Consider the following 21,064-nt stretch of genomic DNA (forward strand, 5'->3'; position numbering starts at 1 on the left):
CCACCACCTTTAAGTAAAACAAAATGGTGGGAAGCCACCTGAAACGGTGACTATGCTATTACAATGCTATGATAATTGCTATTATTTTCATGGAAGAGTTCATTTTATGTTTAAGTTTTGTATTTTTCAGGTAGCCTAATTTAGAGTTTAGAATTAGAGTATCAGTGTGGCAGCAAATAAATTAAATCTAAATTAATTTCATTGTATTCAGAGTGCTCAGTGCTTACCCAACTGTCAACTGTCTGTCATGTCCATGAGGTTTTCCCCATGTCTTTAGTTCTTTATCATGTGTTAGTTTATGTCACGTCTTAGTTTTTAAGTTCATGTTTAGTTAAGTTTTGCCATGTTTTTCCTCAGTCCCCATGTTCAGGTCATTAGTTTCATTCACTTCACCTGTCCATTGTCATCATCAGCTGCACTCATTTACCAATCACCCTGTTCAGTATTTAGTTGCCAGGTTTCCCCATTCAGTTTGTGAATTCCTTGCACTGTTTTCACCTTTTATGTCACGCCACGCCACGCCACGCCACGCCACGCCACGTCCACCAAGTTAAGTGTTTTCAAGTCAAGTCATGTCAAGTCTTTGTTTTTTGTCACGTTCATACTCATGTTTTGTTTCCACAGTTTAGTTGCGTCATCCGGCTCAGCCGTGCCTTGTTTTGACTTATTTTTGTAAATAAACCAAGTTTTGCTTTTACCTTGGAATTCCGCATCCGTGTCCTGCCAACCCCGTTTCTGACACTGTCATGTTTTTCTTTTTTCACAAATATGGGAATGATAGTCAAAAATGCTTTGGGGTCCCAGTAAAAATGATTTTCATGGGGCCCAAAATCCCTAGCGCACCAGTGCACAAAGCAAGGTCCATAAAGACATGGATGACCCAGTTTGGTGTGGAAGAACTTGACTGGCCTGCACAGAGTCCTGACCTCAACCCGATAGAACACCTTTTGGATGAATTAGAACGGAGACTGCGAGCCAGGCCTTCTGTCCAACATCAGTGTCTGACCTCATAAATGTACTTCTGGAAGAAACGTCAAACATTCCCATAAACACACTCCTAAACCTTGTGGAAAGCTTTCCCAGAAGAGTTGAAGCTGTTATAGCTGTAAAGGCTGGGCCAACGTCATATTAAACCCTCTGGATTAAGACTAGGATGTCACTTAAGTTCATATTTGTGTAAAGGCAGATGAGCGAATACTTTTGGCAATATATCAATCAATCAATCATTATTTATATAGCGCATTTCATACCACAGGGAACTCAATGTGCTTATAGTGTATCTAAGATTGGGTTATTTCCCCCAGTATGTGATACGAAAACAAAGTTTGTACAATTCTAATGAGCTTGAAGATCCAAGCGCTCAGGGTATGATTTATCACTCCATTAGACCTGATCTCAATGATTTTCAGTTAAGTTCACTATTATATGCTGTAAATTGTTTTGTAGGCCTGCCACTTAAGTACTTCTGATATCCAGTGTCCTCAAATCTTTTCAGGGACACAGGGTACACCATGCCTAGATATTGCTAGGTTTTCATTTACTAGATCTGTGGGAATCACACCAAAACTACGATTTTCTACTCGTCAAATTGTTTAGATGCAACTGGAAAAAATTGTGAGCAAATAATGTGTCTTTGTAACAGGATGCTGGTAACAATGTTCCTGAAGATAGAATTTAAAATGGGTTCTTTGCCAAATTGTGTGTCTTGAGCGATTTTATGCTAAAACTATTGATAAATAGCAAAAAATACATTCCTCTAAAAATTAATAAAAAAGCAACCAATTACCAAAGAAAAATTTTGAAAGACCTTCACAAAGCCTGGAAAATTATTGCCCAAGACCACTTCAGAAGATCATAATGATATCTGGTACCCTTGAAGCAAAATAAAAAGAAATGGGGGTGGCTCAAGAGGATTGTCACAGAAAATGAATTACAGGAACAGAACTGGAGTGGGTTACATTAGTTTACTTGTCACAGTTTGCATTACTGATTGACAGATATTCATTGGCATGGCATTGTATGATTTCTTTGTCAGGTTAAAACAGTAATCAATTTCATTAACTTTAATTAATCATAGCTTTAAGAATAAATATGTTTATTCTCAAAGCAAAACTATTCTTTTTTCACTAAATAATCAAAATACTCATATTACATTTTCATGAGTGGCTTTTCAGTCTGCAAGTCCATAATTTAACAAGCCTGTTTCGCTTTTTCTATTCTGTGAATTGAAAAAAAATCATCTTTGAAGTACTTCTCATGATATCAAAAGAGCAATCAGGATGAGAACAGAGAACATCTGAAGGTGTTCTGTTGGTTGTGGGGTAGAGTCTTTCGAATCATACTCAGATCCCCTTTACATAGTTTGGAGACTGGACAAACACCTAAAACTTTGCTCTTATGTCCACCTGCTACAGTGTCGGAGTGCTGTTGCCAAATTAGGGATGGTGGTGTTCATGTGGGCAACAAGTGTTAAGGTGACATGCGTCACATCAGCATGCAGTTTTTCCAAATTGAACATTTTATTGTAAGAAGCTGAATAGCGTTACCCATCATTGGTTTCAGTGTTCTGGCTGATCAGTACGTGTGGATTTTTATATCATGAATCATAAGTTTTATTCTGTTACTCTACTACAGTGGGGCTAAATCTTTGAAACTGTGTCCTTATCGTATTTCTGTAAATTTTCTCTTGTCAGATTAACATCATCTTAGTTCTGTTTGGAAAATACAACCGTTTTCCCCAATCAAATTGTGATATTAATTTAAAGACAAAATACACAATGGGCCTCATGCAAGAACCGTTCGTACGCACAGATTTGTTCTTAAATCGTGCGTACGAGTGATTTAAGAGAATTTGCGCATTCACCAAAATTTTCGTATTTTACGTTTTCTTTCAGGTATGAACAGAATTTACGAGTGATCCAGACATGTCGTAGGAGTTTCGTAAAATAGTCCGCTGTTATTCCAATCAAGTTTGCTTGACTCATGGATTGTATATTTAATTACTTTGAAGAAAACATAAATAAATATATACATTATATCTCATAATTATGCTGACATTATTCTGTTTTACTTCAATTATGCACTAATTGAAGGTTAATTTGACTCTGTATATAACAAGGTCAATGGGAAGCGTAACCAGCGGCTGTATTGCTACTTTCGGATGCCTTAGCGCGTCCGGCTCTTGGAAGAGAGCGTGTAGATATCCTTGACGACTCGCTGACATTGCGATTAAGATTCCCAAGGACTGATCTGCTGCAAATATGCAGCTTGCTGCCACAACTCCAGAGAAAAACACTCCGATCAAACCCAATTCCACCACAGGCCCAGGTCCTCACCACCCTTGGATTTTTGGCCACTGGAACCTTTCAGAGGGAGATTGGAGACAGATCGGGTGTGTCCCAGTCCTCTGTGAGTCGTGCGCTCCCCTTGTTCATCAAAACTCTCATCAGTTTATCACCCATGGTACATCAAATTCCCATACACCGCTGTCCAACAAGTGCAAATTAATGAGGGACTTTCATCCCGTGGCTGGACTGCCAATCATAATTGGAGCACGGGACACATATATGCGTCAAAACACCCGTGCTGTCTTGGAGCGCACTGAGCTGAAGGCCAGGTGGGTGTGTCTCGATACCTCGTTCATGGCAATATTGCGCCATGAACGAGGTCTCCACCTGAACCAGCCCAGGCAGACCAGATGACATGGTATCAACAGCACTCCTAATTACTTCCCATTTCTTCGCTTTAGCAGGTCCCGTAATTCCACTGCTGAAAAATGACAGATTTTCCTTTTTGGATCTCTGGAAGCAGAACTTCAATCTCAGAGCCCCGAAAGTTGTTCTTTTTGCGCCTTGATGCCATTCTCATGATTCAACACTTCCTGGCACAGGAGAGAGGAAGCACAGCCTTATTTGGTATAATTTAGGGCGTGGAGTATGTAAATCTACTATCGTCGTGCACGTGAACTTAGATACACACGAGTGTGATTCATCATTTACGCAGGTCGTTTACACACTTTTTCCGAAGTTAAGAGCGCTTGTTGAATCTGACGTGGCGTGTTCGTACGAGACCTTAGATTTAGAATAAAAATACGAAAATGTTCTTGCATGAGGCCCAATGTGTTGTAAGCTCTTTTTTCACAATCAAATGGCAACTGATGTTCACCTTCAGCACTGATATTCTTTAGTGCAAACATAAATGTGTGGGTTGTGTTTGTGGAGTTACTCAAACTGCTTCAAAACCAAGATTGGTTCAGTCACTAATACAAAACACCACATAATTTTCAGTTTTATTTTGACAGAGAGAAATACAACATTAAACAGATTACATTATTAAATCCAAACATTTTGAGTCTTTCCTCTATCATGGGTTTTTTTCATTTTTATTATACAAATCAAGTACAGATTATCCAATTGCACCCAGACACACAAACTACTGTTTTGGTTCTGAAGTTTTCGCCAAAGGAGAATCAGCTAATTAGGCAAAATGTTCTTCACTTGTATTTAAATGTGTCGTTGATTTAGATGTTAGTGCCACCTACTGGCCAGACATGATTCTTTCTGCGTTTTTGGAAACTTCTTTGTTTCCGTCTGGAAGGGGATCCTTTTATCAACCCATTTTTTTTTTTTTTATACCTGCTTGATTCAATTCAGGATTGCTGGGGAAAGACCCTATCCCAGCTGCCACTGGGTGAGAGGAAAGGTACCCTGGACAGGTCACTACTTTTTTTACAAAGGGAAAAATATCTGTTCTAAAAATATCTGAATAGGGTTGACAAGTCCGACATTAGTTGTAAAAAGCATAATCCATTCACTATATCTATATCTATATCTAAATCTGCAGCAGGAGGATCATGTTGGCATAAATGAATCAACTCCCTCCGGCTATCCTCGAATTACAGGCAGAGGAGGAGGAGTGGCAGCTATCTTCAGAACAGGGTTACTAATCAGTCCTAGAGCCAAGATTAGTTTAAGCTTTGTTGAATCTCTGATTCTCAGTTTTTCTCACCCAAAGTGGAAATCACAATAACCATTTGTTGTTGTGTATCGTCCACCTGGCCCTAATTCTGAGTTTCTGTCTGAATTCTCTTTTTTTTTTTTTATCCTAGTTAGTGCTGAGTACAGATAAAGTTATTTTAGTGGGTGACTTTGATAGACATGTAGATGTTGAAAATGACAGCTATAATATCAACTTTAATTCTATATTATATTTAATTGGATTTTCTCAAAGTGTATGCCAACCAACTCACTGTAATAATCATACTCAGGATTTTGTGCTGACTTAAAGCAGTGAACTTATGAGTGAACAGTATTCCCTCGTAACCCTGTCTTATCTGACAATTTTTTGATAACCTTTGAGTTTTACTTTACTTGACTATGCAGTTTCTGAGCAGACATTTACAGATAGAAGGTGTCAATCAGAGAATGCTGTAACTAGATTTGAAGAGTTAATTCCATCATTAGTTTCTTCACTGACGTGCAAATATTACAGAGGACAGAGACAAACTTTACTCTAGCAAAACTTGTTGACAGCACTACAATTTCAATGCGTACAGCACTGGACAATGTTGCCCCTCTGAAAAGGAAGGTAATCAGTCAGAAGAGGTTGGCTCCTTGGTATAATTCACAGCTGCGTGCTTTAAAGCAGACTGCAAGAAAGCTGGAGAGACAGTGGCGTTCCTCTAATTTAGAAGAGTCTCAATTAGTCTGGAAAGAAAGTTTATTAACATATAAGAAAGCTCCTTGTAAAGCTAAAACTGCTAATTAGAACAATCCCAGGTTTCTTTTCAGCACTGTAGCCAGGCAGACGAAGAGTCTGAGCTCTGTTGAGCCATGTATTCCCTTAATTCTCAGTAGTAATTACTTCATGAGCTTCTTTACCAATAAAATTGTTGCTATTAGAGAGAAGATTAATAGAATCCTTCCCACTATTGTCACTAATGTATCATCAAGTGCAGTTGCTAAAGTATCTTTAGACTCAGAAGCCATACACCGGAGCGGTGGGCAGCCTTTCACAGCGCCCGGGGAGCATGGGGGTACAGTGACTTGTAATTAAAATTATTAAAAACAAGCAACAGTCTAGATAAGTTAAAAGATACCGTGGAGATTTCATGCGAAACATATGAGAAAAGAAATGTTTTTAACCTGGATTTAAAAATGTCTACATTTGGTAACGTAAGAACGTTGTGTCACACTAAAAAGAATCCATGCGAAACGTGATGTTTAAATTTAATCAAACGAGACTTCGAAGCAGAGAAAATTCCTCGATCGTTTTTTGTAATCGAGTTACTCGAGGAATCGTTGCAGCCCTATTTTAGACACAATCACAACCAGACTAATCAAGGAAGTTATTCCCCTTAATCAACACTTCCATATTGGATTTGATCAATCTTTCTTTGTTGACAGGATATGTACCTTAGACTTTTTGAGATTTATAATTTAAACCTAAAGAAACTACACACGATACAGGAGTTTTAGCTAATTATCAACCTATATCCAATCTCCCTTTTTTGTCTGAAGTTCTTGAAAAAATTGTTGCAGTTCAACTTTATGATCATTTACATAGAAATAATCTGATTGAACAGTTTCAGTCAGGATTCAGAGTGCATCATAGCATAGAAACTGCACTGATGAAAGTTACGAATGATCTCCTCTTAGCTTTTGATAGTGGACTTGTGTCTGTGCTTGTCCTGTTGTCGATTACAGCATTCTATTAAAGAGACTTCAACATATTATTGGGATTAAAGGAACTGCATTAGGCTGGTTTAAGTTATATTTATTTAATAAAATTGCAGTTTGTTCATATCAACAAAGAATCTTCCTCACACACCAAAGTAAGTCATGGAGTTCCTCAGGGTTCTGTGCTTAGACCAATTCCTTTCACTTTATACAGGCCTCCATTAGGTAATCTTATTAGACGGCATGGCATAAATTCCATTATTATGCTGATGATACTCAGCTGTACTTATCTATAAAACCAGATGAACCCAATAGGTTGGTCAGACTACAAGTATGTCTTAAAGACATAAAGACCTGGATGACTCAGAACTGTCTGCTTCTAAATTCAGACAAAACTGAGGTCATTGCCTCTGGGCCTGAGTGCTTCAGAAAAAAAACATCTAGCTACATAGTTACTCTAGAAGGCATTTCCTTGGTACCATAGTGATGAACCTTGGAGTTATTTTTGACCATAATTTATCATTTGATGCACATATAAAACAGGTTTCTAGGACTGCCTTCTTTCATCTTCGTAATATTGTTAAAATCAGGAGCATCTTGTCTCAGAGTGATGCAGAAAAACTAATTCATGCATTTGTTACTTCAAGATTGGACTACTGTAATTCTTTATTATTGGGCTGTCCCACATATTCTCTGAAAAGCCTTCAGTTGATCCAAAATGCTGCAGCCAGAGTTCTGATGAGAACTAACAGGAGAGATCATATTTCTCCAGTTTTAGCTTCTCTTCATTGGCTCCCTGTTAAATTCAGAATAGAATTTAAGATTCTTCTCCTCACATATAAAGCTCTTAATGGCCGAGCTCCATCATATCTTAAAGATCTCATTGTTAGATATTTTTCCCAACAGAGCACTTACCTGCAGGTTTACTTGAGGTTCCCAGAGTTTCTAAAAGTAGAATGGGAGGCAGAGCCTTCAGTTATCAGGTCCCTCTCTTGTGGAATAAGCTGCCAGTAAATGTCCGGGAAGCAGACACCCTATCTACCTTTAAGATTAGGATTAAAACTTTCCCTTTTGATAAAGTTTATAGTTAGGGATGGCTCAGATGATCCTGAAACATCCCATAGTTACTGCTATAGGCCTATACTTCTGGGGGGCCTCCTATGTCACACCTCCTCACTTTGCTCCCCCCCCCTTTAATTTCTTCATATTACATTATATACATATGTCATTAACTTGTGTTTCTCTATCTCAACAGGTATTGAATGGTGTTATGTTGTCCCTTCTTTTCGGTGCAATTTGTAGGTTTCTTTTGTGAGGCCTTGAGATGACATTTGTTGTGATTTGGTGCTATATAAATAACTTCAATTGAATTGATAGAAGTTGGAAGTCATTAAAAGTGTATTTTATTTGATCAGTAAGCGGTACCTAAAATCAAAGTCAGAGATAAAGCTGGTTCAAGTTAAACAATATGTTATCTTACTGTTCACTATTATACTATTATTGCTACCTTTGTCTTTTTAATCGTATTTTTGTTTGATCACTGGCTATATAGTAGATGATTTTATGAAATTGTTATCAGGTTCGGGATAAAAACAACATCCAATGACAAAAACAAGACCAAACTGAGCAAAATTATGACAGAATGCTTTAACGAAACTATGTAAAATTTCCCTTTAGTGAAAACCTCTGAAAAAACTAACTTTTGAGATACCCATGAATTTGGCGAGATCACTTAACGTGTCTATAATCATCTGAAAGAGTGTTTTTGTAAACAAATTGTCTTTAGAACATCTGCCCCATCTATCTATTTTGCTCTACCTTATTATGAGTTATGATGTTGGTTACAGTGACAATGGGAAGATATTTTTAAACTCATTAACACATTTGTATATGTTTAAATTGTTATCTGAGGGGTCATGAGCAGAAGGCAGACTGCAGTTGCTTGAAGGCAGCTTGTCGCTGTTTTTTGTCCAACTCCTCTCTCTTGCGTGTCTCTTTTTCCTCTCGAAGCTCAGCCTCAAAAGTGCTCCCCTGAGACAGAGCCTGCACCTGGTAAGACAAAATGGCAACAGGCACTCACATTATCACAATGTGTTTATCATCCAAAAATACCAAGTCACTCTTTATTGATGCCTTACTATCAGCAAGCTTAAACTTCATATTGCAGACTTTAACACGTTTTCTCAGGAGAACACAGGAGACACATTTTGTTAGAAACTAACTGATTCTTTAGTAATGGAAAATTAGATTCTGGGAAAAACGCTGTAATTCTGTTAACTTTTACTAGTGTCAGAGGATTGATGCCAACCAAATATTTACTTTGGAAGACATGGAAATTTCCTTAGACTTTCATCAGTGAACAGTCAACACATACATAAAGTTACCAAGCACAAGTTTTATCACCCATGTTGAAAAGATATCTTTCTATTGTGTTTATTTACGTTAGTAGAAGCTGAAGTTATTCCGAAAAGGCTTAACTTTAAGACCCTTTTAGAATAGGCACTGCTTTCATAAATATGATGGAAACTGACTGAATGACCCCTATGCTGCTTTTATGTAACATTTTGCGACAAACATCCGACTGGGTCAGACCACATCCGGTCACATCAACCGTGAACAGCAAAGTCACATTTGATGTGACCGGCTCACAGCATTGGTGGGTTAAATTGATCAGCTGTTCTTCTCAATTTGACAGATTATGTTTTGTAATAAATAAACAACACTGCTGTTCAAACTCCATAGCTACAATAATTAGCTGCAGCACAGGGTTGTTTTTTCTCAGCATCTGTGTTAAAAGAACATGAGAAACATGTTTAAAAGCAATTGAGATTTCTGTTCTTTATTTAGATATTAAATATTTGCAACTGCTCACATTAACCATAATTTTGTTTAACACAATGCTGTTTATGGCTTGATATGGAATTTCTATGACAAAATGACATGAAAAGGGTAACTGTAAAGGGACTTGCAGAGTTTTCAACTACATTGTTCCTGTAGTACAATTAAATTAAACAATTAAAAGTGATATTGTTAGCTACATGTATCCACTACTGCCATGTATTACACAACTACTGCTTGCTTGGCATGCTAAATATGAATTGTTATGTTAATATGGAATGAGAAAACTGGGACTATATATGGACCGTTATATTACACTTTGCATTGTGTACTGTCCAAACTCATGCAAATGACAAGTATTCTGCACATAACTTAATGCAGCCTTGAGGAACATTAACTGAAAAGTCTCTAATGTCTGGATGAAACATGTCATCGCTATAAAATAATTGAAAAAGCCATTCATTTTAAGTATCTCATATGAAAGGGACTTTAGAAATTAGATAGTCTTATTAATATTTTTAGCTAGATTATTGTAATATTTTCCTCATTCTAATACAATATTAGCGAATAAAAGGAAAGATACATCTTGCATAGGTTTTAGCACCCCTAATACTACAGTCTTAGACTTGAACGAGTTTGTTAGTTAATGGTTTGTTCACTAACTGGTGCATGGCAGTGTAGACAGATGTCTATTAGGTTGTCAAAGCATATACTGTCAGAATTAATAAACCACTCAATTATTCGTCTTCAGGCTTTATATTGCATAGTCCTATGTATGGCAATTGACACTATACAAAATCTGAGATCACATTGAATGAAGTTAAGAAGCTAAAGCCAAATTAAATAATGTCCCTAAGGTGAGCATAACTACATGAAAAAATATAAACTGTACAAAAATACCTTCGCTTCAAAAAAGTTCTTGGCACCCATTACTCCCTCAGTGGAGACGTTAATCTCAGACAATCTGGCGAGAGCCATGAGGCCGCTTTCTTCCTGCAACTCTCCAGCTGCTGCTCTATGGAAGATCAGCAGGAACTGTAAAAAGGTAGAATGCATTCAGTGATTTAGCAGTTGTTTTTTCTTGATGTTTTGAATTGAAAACTATGTACGTCACATGCACAGCCCATCAACACAATACAGCATTATCCCTTCTGCTGGCCTAAAACTAGAGCAAATTTGTGTTTCAGCCTCTTTCCTTGTGTGCATCAGCCTCAGGCCCGTAAGCCATCTGTGATGCATATAGGTCACTGAGACAGCGATCAGGAGGGGTAGAATTCTTGCTTTGGATACAAAATCATGCAAATTGTACTCCATGTAATCATTAGGGTTTGAATGAAAGGCAACTGAACTCCTTTCTTGGTTCTTGAAGAAATTTCTCATTTTATTCAAAAAGGTTCTTCATGTCTAATGGACTGGCAGGGGAATTCAGGCTTATAAGCTGTTGCTAGGATATTCACACTACAGACCTTTTTATACATGCCTTTAAAGCTGGGCCTGATGTGCCCTCGTTCAGCACCAGGTGTCCAAAGTACAGAGGTGGCATTGGGGCAGTCAAAGTTGACCTATCGATGATACACCTCAAAGCATTGTAGCATCAGAGACAAAAGAGACAATGAATAAGGGCAAGCTGGCATCATGGAACTCACTGCTCCTACTAATGATGCAGTCATTACTCAGTTTATTCCATGATGCCAGTTTGGCGCAAACTGATACAGGGTCGTCACTATTTGGCATGTGTGAATTGCCAAGGAAGAATGAATGAGTGTTGTGGAAAGGGCTTATGAGAGTTGTTGAGGTCATGTGTGTCTCTGAAAGATCTAGATGGAGAGGAGAAACCACCTGTTCGAAGTTGTTTATGAACATTTAACATAGATTTCTTCTTTTAATTCTCTTTCAAATCATCTGTCTTATCACAGATTTCTCTAATTCAGCAGGTGTATTTTATTTTTGTAAAGTCTCTGTCAACTTGCACAGACATCATCACAATTAAGGAAACAGTGGCAAGTTTTTAGGCAAATAAAACTTAAACTGAAAAACAGCCTGGATGCTATTCTGAATTTTTGAACTTTCTTCAGAAGATCAGAAAGTTGAGAAGGATTAAGGTATGAGATTTGAACATCTCTGCGTTTCCAGACCTCACACCCAAAGCCATGTAAGGAATTGCACAATTTTCTGTGATGTTCAAAAAAAAACAGTTCAGCGAGATTCCAGGTGTGTGCTATAATCTACTACACTCATCCCATCTTTGAGGTAAATACAGTCCAAAGGTATTTCTCAAAATGCTAAAGGGAGACTGCAACAAATATGGTAACTGTGAAAACTTGTGGTATGGTGGAGTTTTAAATTGGAAATATTCATGAACAATATGAGAAATTATATAGTATTTCCAAAGGAATTACCCACATATAGACTCATCGAAAACAAAAGGTAGGTTTTTCTTTTTTTATTACTATGTACATACAAAGACGTCCTTGGGCAAAACACTGAACCCCATGTTGCCTACTGATGTGTCCATCGGTGTGTGAATGTAGAAGAAAGCTCTGTAGCTCTGTAGACTAAGATGCTGTGTGAGTGTGTGAGTGAATGGGTGAACGTGGCATGTATTGTTAAAGCTTTGAGTGGTCAGCTACACTAGAAAAGAGCTCCATAAGTACAGTCCATTTACCATTTACAAACCCAAAGGTAAGTAATTTTGTGTTGTTTGAGATGGCTACAGGGTACCAAAGGACCAAATTCTTTGGCTGTTGAGATGTAATCTTTAATTGATTACTTGGAATTAATGAGGACCCAGTTGTGTTAAGAATGCATTCAATTCATGAACGCAAGCTCGTAAGGTTGTCAGGTTATTGGGAAATCGGCTTTCATTATTGTTGTATAATGTTTGTGGTGCCATCTCTAATTAAAATAAATGTGTGCTTATATTGAAAGCTATCCTTAAGCAAACAAAACTTAGGTTTAAGTCATCCTATTAGATTTCTGAATATGAATATTTGGGACTTGGGCAACCCTTCCAAAAGAGTATGAGTATTTACCCATTTCAAACAACTTAATGTTGATAACGTTTTAACCCTGCAAGTTGCGGTTCATACAGACCTGTGTCCTAAAAGTAAAAAACTTCTTATAAAAATAATATCAAAAGAACAAATTGACTTGAGAGCTTTCTTTGTGTGAACACTGCTAAATAGTATTTACTCAAAAAATTCCTTTAGTCTCAGATTTATCCATCGGTGAGTTTGTGTGTGATATGAATGAATGAACATCAGAAAAACAAAACAAACAAACAAAAAAAGTCAAAATAGTCAAAACGACAAAAAATAAATAAATAAATGTTAATATAACATGTCCGAAAGGGTTGGGAAGAAGCATATGCTTAATTAATCCTAACCCTTCTCCTTTCAGTTGTTTATATGTTTGTATGTCTGTACCAGCACGTCATGAATGTACATATTTACAAACAAAAGAAAATAAATAATGTAAATTAACAAGTGAATAAATGATCTATGAAAACACCTGGGGTCCGTTTCACGTAGCAGGTTCAACCAACTCTGAGTCTATTCCTGATCTCTGAGTTGATCTACTCTGAGATAGAAAACTCTGAGTTTTCGGTTCCAGAAACGCTGATTTGAGTGAGTTTAATCAACTCTGAGTAGTTTCACCTTGAGTTTAGCGTGTGCACCACAACTTTAAAAAGCCAGCATCAATGGAGCCCCGATTCGACGAGTCACCATGGCAACGGGGAAGAGGCGGGTAGCCCATTCATTTATTTCATTTAGGTGCAGTCCCGCGGGGGAGAAGCGCACTTGGCAGCAGTTTAAGATGAAATATAAAAACATTGTTCAATCGGCATGGAGGTACCTCATTTTGATCATGTTTTACACTGTAAAGTAAATATTAAGTGGCTATTTCACTGTGCAGTTGTTTTATCCCCAACATAATGCTGTTTTCCAATTTTTGTACTGCCTTTTGAACTGGGTCATGCTTGGACATTGCTTGAGCTCCTCACGAAACCCGTTCCACAGCTTCACTCCACATATGGAAATATATTTAGGGACCAAGCAGTGAAACTGCAAGGACCCTATTGTATTTGGAAGGTTCATTATTATTCCGTTGTCTACCGTCTTCCTATTCTTTGCAAAAGGTATGCGAAAACTCGACAGTCGACGACATGAAAGAATCTAAACTTTATATTTTAGGGAGTCGCTCATTGACTCTGTAGCGCCCCCCCTACGATGCTTAAAAATGGTCCCCGCATTGGGGTTAGTTTCACGTGGAACAACAAATTTCGGTACACTCATTAATCATGGCCAGACGCACAAAAAAGTCTAATGCCGCCATGGTCCCACGTCCACAGGAAGGTGGCCATTTTGGATGGAAAGTGCGTTTTCGTGCCATTTTTGCCCGATTCCACGCCTTGCATATGATCGAACTGGTCCTACAGATTTAATGCTACAGGCTTCAAACTTGGCCAGGTTTCTCTTATTCCCCGCATACAGCTGCTTGCAGCTTTCTAGTTTTTTTTTAAATGTTGTGCAGACACAAATATGTTTTAAATTGTACTGCCCCTCAGATTATAATCCCCATCTCTGTTAAAAAAAATGTTTGTATATTTCCAGGAAGCAGATTGTTTATTGCTTTGTACACAGTTTGTGCTGTTTGAAATTGAGCCAGGACAATGAATTTTAATGTTTTGGATTTTAAGAATAGTGAATTTGTGTGATCTTTGTAACTGGCATTATGAATTATCTTTATGGCACTTTTTTGCTGTATTGATACTGATTGTATTGTGCATTTGTAAGTATTGCCCCAAACCTCCACACAGTAATTTAAATATGGTTGATCCAGTCAGTAGAGAATGTGGAGTGATATGTGGTCCAGAATGTATATTGCTTTACTGAGTACTGAGATGTTTCTTGACAGTTTATTTTGTACATGTTTTGCATGAGGTTTCCTGTTTATTTTGTCATCTAATATGACACCAAGAAACTTATTTTCATGAACTCTTTCAATATCCACTCCTTCTACTTCCAGCTGCACTTCTGTATCCCTTTTATAGTTGCTAAATAAAATTAATTTAGTTTTACTTAAATTTAATGATAATTTGTTTCTATCAAATTGTCTCTTTAATCTGCACATTTCTATTGTGACTATCTCCAGTAGCTTCTTTAAATCCCCTGCAGAACAAAAAATAATAATATGAAAAAAAACAATTAAAAAAAAAATAAAAAATAAAAAAAATGTCATACTAATCTTAATAATTTTGATACCTTGCAAATATCATTTATGTAAAGGATGAACAGCTTTGGACCCAGTACTGATCCCTGGGGGATGCCACAAGCAATGTCCAAGCATGAGGATGTATACTCTCCCATCTTCACAAATTGCTTGCTGTCTCCCAAATAGCTTCTCACCCAGTGCAATACTACCCCTCTGATTCCATACCGTTCCAGTTAATTAATTAATATATTATGACTGATTGTGTCAAAAGCTTTTTTAAGATCTATGAATACTCCAACAGCATATTGTTTGTGGTCTATCGCATTTGTAATTTCCTTAATTGATTCAATTATTGCCAGTGATGTTGAGCTGTTTGATCTGAATCCGTATTGACTGTCAGAAAGTAATTTATGTTTTTCAATAAATTTGTCTAATCTATTGTTAAATAGTTTTTCAAGAATCTTGGAGAATTGTGGAAGTAAAGAAACAGGCCTGTAATTTTTGAAGTAGTGTCTATCCCCAGTTTTATACAGGGGCACAACTTTAGCCATCTTCATTTTATGTGGAAATTTACCAGTTGGGAATGATGCATTACAGATAAATGTTTGTGGTTCTGAAATACCATCAATTACCTTTTTTTTTTTTTTACAGTTTTCATATCAATTTCATTACAATCAGTGGATGTTTTATTTTTACATTAATTTATAATATCTCTTATTTATTTTTCTTCCACTACTGTAAGGAACATTGAGCTAGGATTCCTATCCATGAGGTTATCATTCCAAGCCTCAGATGGCAATGGATCAGAGATTTTATCTGCAAGGTTTGGTCCGACATTTACAAAAAAATCATTAAAGCTATTAACAACATCATCTATATTATATATGCTGTTATTTATAAAATATTGAGGGTAACTTTTTTGTCTGGAGCCACTCTTAATAATTCATATGTCCCATATTCCTTTAATATTGTTTTTGTTATTTTACTATAGTATTCTTTCCCACATACCCTTGTAATATTAGTTAACTTATTTTTATATTTATGTTCAGCCTCTTTAGTTCATTGTTTTATGAATTCTCTTTCAAGTGTATTTTTCTTTTTGAAGGCATTTTGAAGGCAATAAACTCACCCTTTGTGATCTATGGAGGATTTGTGTATTTTTGTTTTATTCTGTATTGTTTTATTGGGCAGTTTTTATCACACGATGTGAACACTCTTAAAAACGACTCATATGCATGATCAACATAATTTTCCCTTCCCTCAATGCACTCATGATTTCCTCTGTATCTAAGTTTTTCATCTGTCATTGACTATAGTCCACTTACTGTATTATTTTGAATGTCATTAGTGAATATGTTATCTATTAGGGTGACACAGTGGGGAGTGATTCTGCTGGGTCTGGTGATTTTTGGATATAGGCTCATACTATACATTGTGTTAATAAAGTCATCAGTCATTTTGTGCTTATTTGGATTTAGCAGATCAATACTGAAATCACCACAGATGAAAATAACCTTTTTTGATCAGTTTTTGACAACAGTTTTTCTATCCAGTTCTTAAATTGTTCAATACTAGAGCCTGGTGATCTGTACACACAGTTAATTATCACATTCTTGTTTCTTTCTTTACAGATTTAAATTTGTATGCATTCTAATAAGTTATCAATCACAGTTGTCATACTTTATATCACCTTATAATTCAAATTGTTATCAATACACAGCCACTCCTCCAATCTTGTTTTCTCTATTTATACAGTTCAATTCATACCCATCCAGTTCAAAATCCATTTCTTTATTAGCGTTGAACCTTTTTTCTGATATAGCATTCATTTTGAAAGGTTTTGTGAACTGACTTAAATATTCCTCGATATTATTGAAGTTTGCATACAGGCTTCTGTTATTGAGATTGATGATTGATTATTTCTTATCTGATTTAATGGTCTGGTTGTACTGGTCATCTGTATAGTAGTAGCAGTCGTTGTTGATGTTGGAGAAGAAATTATTGTCCGGGTCTATATCGCTTTCCAAGTCCAGTCATTTATGGTCAGTGTATTGAAATGTTCTCAGTTCCAGTGTATCATGATCAGCAACCATTTGAGTTTGAATTTGTGTCATTATTGTCTCCAGTTGTAGATGAATGAGTACTTTTAGACTGTGTCATGATTGTATGTTGAACATTGTTTTTATTTGTCCAGTTCCTGATGACCAAAAACTTTGACCTGCTCCAGGGATCCATTTAGCTTAATGAAAACTTTGCAGCTTGTGGTCAATGGGTTTTGAATTTTCCCATTTTTTTCAAGAAGCGCACTTGATGTCAGCGTTTCGTTTTATCAGATGTTCGTTAATGAAAACATTTGATCCTTTCAGCTTCCTTCCCTGTTTTAAAAGTGCAATTTTGTGTTTTCTGTTTACTTTTGAACTTTTAATGTCTGTGTTGAAATATAAATGTGACGGCATAACTGCAAGCAACACTATCTCGTTGTGTTGGTCCGACTTTCGGAAATTTGGTTTAGTGCAGTTGTAGTTGGATTAGCACAATATTTCAATATTTTCTTATGTCATGCAAAATACTAATATTGCATGTCTCTGTGGGTAATTCATGTCTGCAGAATTCTAGTAGTCACCACATCCCCCTCACATAGCTGCATACTTGATCATTAAAAACTTCACCCATCTCATCCATTTTTATATCCACTTAATTCAATTCAGGATCACAGGGGGAGAAGCATATCCATGCTTCCATTGGGTGAGAGGCAGCGTACACCCTGGACAATTAGTCAGTCCATCACAAGCATTACAAGTACACTTTATAAATAAAATAAAAAAATATTTAAAGATGTGTTAAATCACTGAAAGCCACACATTGCCATATTGCCCAAACTGTGGTGACCACCTCACCTCTCTGAAGCTCAGTTTGCCATCAAAGTCCTCATCAACCTCTTTGATCATGTTCTTGAGCCCGAGGTGGGTCTGTGGAGCTCCCAGCTTCTCCATCATTAGTTTAAGCTCCATCAGGTCAATGAAGCCATCTCTCCCAGTGTCATACCTACAAATGAAGGGGTAAAAAATGGGCATGAAACTGAGAGCAACAATGTGGAGGCAAATGACAAGGCAAAACATTTTGGTAATGGTAAAGTGACAATATGGTAACCTGCTAAACAGGTGCAATATTTTCTATTAAAAAAATAGTCATATGGTGACATAAATTTTGTAATAACCTAATAATAATCAAGTAATATAGGATAATGTTTCCATAGCATTTTAGGTTAGAATCAACATGATAACATAAAATAAGTCTAAACTAGTAATTACCATATTATCGTGCTGAAATTCATCCCTTATGGTCAAACGTATTTTGTTTTCAAAGTAATGCTGATATTGAATGTTTCTTGCTGCAATAAGTTACTTGGAAACACAAGTGTAACCCACATCAGGTTACAGAGCTTGCTTTTGTGAGGTACTGCAAACCTCCTGCCCCGTCAACAGGTGGCGCGTACGCTGTAAAGAAAATCTTCAGCCTGCATTCGCTCTCTTTGGATCAAGACATTGCCCGAGAGCACACAGTCATCCTACTGAGATCTACTGGTTGAAAGCTGAGCCGCATGAATCGGCGAGCTCCTCAAGATACCTCCTTGCTGTGTATAAAGTCAGACCTCACAATCACTTGGCGCTATTTCTCTCTACCTTCGTATCACTACGGGTTATGTAAACTGTGCAGACCGAAGTGCAGACCGAGCAGTCCCCTGCTTTCGAGCAGTAAACACCGTAACAGGTGCAGCTATCGGCAGGTGGCTGTACGCATTGATATGAAGGGAGGCAAAAATAGCGCCAAGGGATTGTGAGGTCTGACTTTTTCTGGATGAACGATTTTGTGATGCAAATGTATTACTCTTTTGAACGCATATTGTTTTGAGAAGCAAGACCCTTTATTTTTTAAGCCCCAGCCAACTAGCCGGACTACCTTCGTCAGCGCCAAAACGGGGCTGGAACTCTGCTCACAGAACACAGCAGGGGGTAAGAAAATGTTCATAAATAATATTGCTAATATGGGATGTCATACAGCTTCATGTCAAAAGAGGCGAACTATCCCTTTAAGCCTAAACTACACATACCATTCAAACTTCAATTTTTATAAAGAGTGAAAATATACAAGAGTTTAAACACCAACAAGCTCCATCAACACATATACACATTGATTGTTAAAAAGCTCATTTACTGTAATTATGCATTCCATTTCATTTTAGCACATAAAACTGAACTTTAAAAGACATGACTGCATCATTTCAATCTGGCTGCTAAGAGTGTTTTGGTTAGGTGTCCCTCAATTAATTGAAATCTTTTTTTTCTTCTTTTTTGTATCAATGCATCCCGTATGACCAGCAACCAGGGGCGAGGCTAGGGTATTTTTAGTGGTGCCAAGGCACCACCGTGAGATAGCTCGGCACCCCCTGGCTCAGCACATTTTTAAAATATTATATTATGCAAAAACACTTTTTTTTTCTCAAGGAGGCATTATTTTAGTGACCATTTTATTTATTTTCTAGCATTTGTTTTTGTTTGAACTCTTTACTCCCAAAATAAATGTTGAGTTATCTTCAATATTTGTCTCAGGCTCTCTGTTATCCCTGTCAAGCCACAGTCTTTTGAAATGAAGAGGTCAAAATTGAATGTTGTAGGGGAAAACACTACTCAAAGCAAAAGCTAATACCGCTCCAAAATTTATAAATGTACTAGTTCACTAGCCTAGAAATCTAGACGCCCCTAGCAACCGCAAATTGAATTTGCTTCCGGGCTAGTCTAGTCAGTTGTGGTCGTTTTGCGAGGCTGAAAACCGAAACTTAATCAGGCCAATCAAATCGTGAGCAGCGGGGTCGGAGGCCGGGCTACCTAGTGACGACAGAGGTGCGACGTTTAAGTGTATAGTTCCAGAGAGAGGTAAACAATGGCTGCGCCCAGCAAGTGTCGTTTAGTTCCATTCTTCCACATTATTCGCGTACAGTTTCTACATTTACAGATTGGAGTGCCGGTATTGAAAACACAGGCAAAGTCGAAAAGAAAAATAATATTCTTTCCTCTCTGACATTAGACTACACACCACAATGTACTTTCCGTCGCGCTGACTGCGTAATCCTTCTTCATCGTTCTGATTGGTTGTTGCGCCATCCTATTGTGTGGCGTTGAGTGCAGAGGCAACTTAACAGACAACCGTTTATGCCGCCCACACTGCAATCCAGCGTCACTAAACCCCTGTACAGCTTTTTGCTGTAGGGGTCTGGCTTGCTAGGCTACTAGTTTGCCTTAATTAGTGAGAAATAATGTGCCTCTGTGAGCACTGGGGGCTGGGCACCCCTAAAGACCAGATCCTAAAATCGCCCCTGCCAGCAACCCACAGACTGTTTCAGCAGTGCCGCAGCTTCTCAGAGGTATCCCCCATACAGACACGACCTTAGATAGATAAGACTTGAAAAAAAAAACTTCGGGCAGAATGAAGAGGGCCTGCAGTGACTCAGTGGAGGCTTCATGTAAGCAGTAGCATCTTAATCTAATCACGTGCTTCAGTCCTGCATGCTCATTCAGCTCCAATCCCTTCGACTGATAGTAAACAAGTCAGAGGATGCAACAGAAACACAAAAGCAACGATGCGCCCGGCCTTACCGTTTGAACATCATCTCCATCTCCTTAATCTGTTTACGAGAGAACTCTTTGAATTCCGTGTAGGGGTTGAAGATCCGTGCAGCTCGAGGAGCAGCGGTTCCGTCATTGATGTCCTGCCTGCGGTTCAGCTTGGCGGATAACTCGGACGGCTCATCGCCGCAGATATTATCGGGCTCCTGCGCTTTCGTTTGGACGGGGTTCTGATCCGGTTCGGACAACACTCCAGCATTCTGCGTAGCGACGCGTCGTGACTGCAGCTTCTTAGCAAGCTCTTCGGATGCCATGCTGAGGAGGAGACAAGGCTTCTCAATGAAGCTGTCAATTCCAATGGTGTCGGACATAAATTCCTTCACTGTCAAGTGCTTTCAACTTCAAAGCGCACAGCAGTGCGTCCGGTCACATTTCAGAATAAGAGGGTCGTCTCGTGTTTACAAACCTGTCCTGCAGTGGAGATTTTACCTTGAATTGATTGAAACTAAAAAAAGGTTACATTTTGTTTTACTTCCTTGTGTATGATCATTGTATGAGTATTAGCTCTCTGTGTACCTGGAATTTAAAAATTAATGAATAAATGAATGAATGTGGCTTTAGATCTACCTCATCCCAGGGGCGTGGAAATGCCCTGTCCATCCAAAGAAAACTGGCCAGAAAAAAGGACACGATTTATTATCTCTGTTTGTG

At 37.8% G+C, this 21,064-nt stretch overlaps 1 protein-coding gene across 1 annotated transcript; it reads right to left on the reverse strand.

Annotated features, from left to right (window-relative positions):
- Positions 1–4,276: 4,276 nt before the first annotated feature.
- efhd1 (EF-hand domain family, member D1) lies at positions 4,277–20,774 on the reverse strand. The gene is made up of 4 exons (XM_075474149.1): positions 20,384–20,774; positions 17,627–17,774; positions 10,416–10,550; positions 4,277–8,726 (listed from the first exon to the last, which is right to left on the reverse strand). The coding sequence occupies exons 1-4, from the start codon at positions 20,722–20,724 to the stop codon at positions 8,592–8,594; spliced, it is 759 nt and encodes a 252-aa protein (XP_075330264.1). The 5' UTR covers positions 20,725–20,774; the 3' UTR covers positions 4,277–8,591.
- Positions 20,775–21,064: the final 290 nt, after the last annotated feature.

This window comes from Odontesthes bonariensis, chromosome 9 (genome assembly GCF_027942865.1).
Source record: "Odontesthes bonariensis isolate fOdoBon6 chromosome 9, fOdoBon6.hap1, whole genome shotgun sequence".
NCBI classification, from domain to species: domain Eukaryota; kingdom Metazoa; phylum Chordata; class Actinopteri; order Atheriniformes; family Atherinopsidae; genus Odontesthes; species Odontesthes bonariensis.

Coding starts and splice junctions, on each gene's coding strand:
- efhd1 (XM_075474149.1), bottom strand. CDS start 20,724: ATGTCCGACACCATTGGAATTGACAGCTTCATTGAGAAGCCTTGTCTC. Junction 10,551..17,626: donor GCAAACTGAGCTTCAGAGAG/GTGAGGTGGTCA, acceptor ACCTTTTTACAG/TTCCTGCTGATCTTCCATAG. Junction 8,727..10,415: donor AGAACTTTTTTGAAGCGAAG/GTATTTTTGTAC, acceptor TTGTCTTACCAG/GTGCAGGCTCTGTCTCAGGG.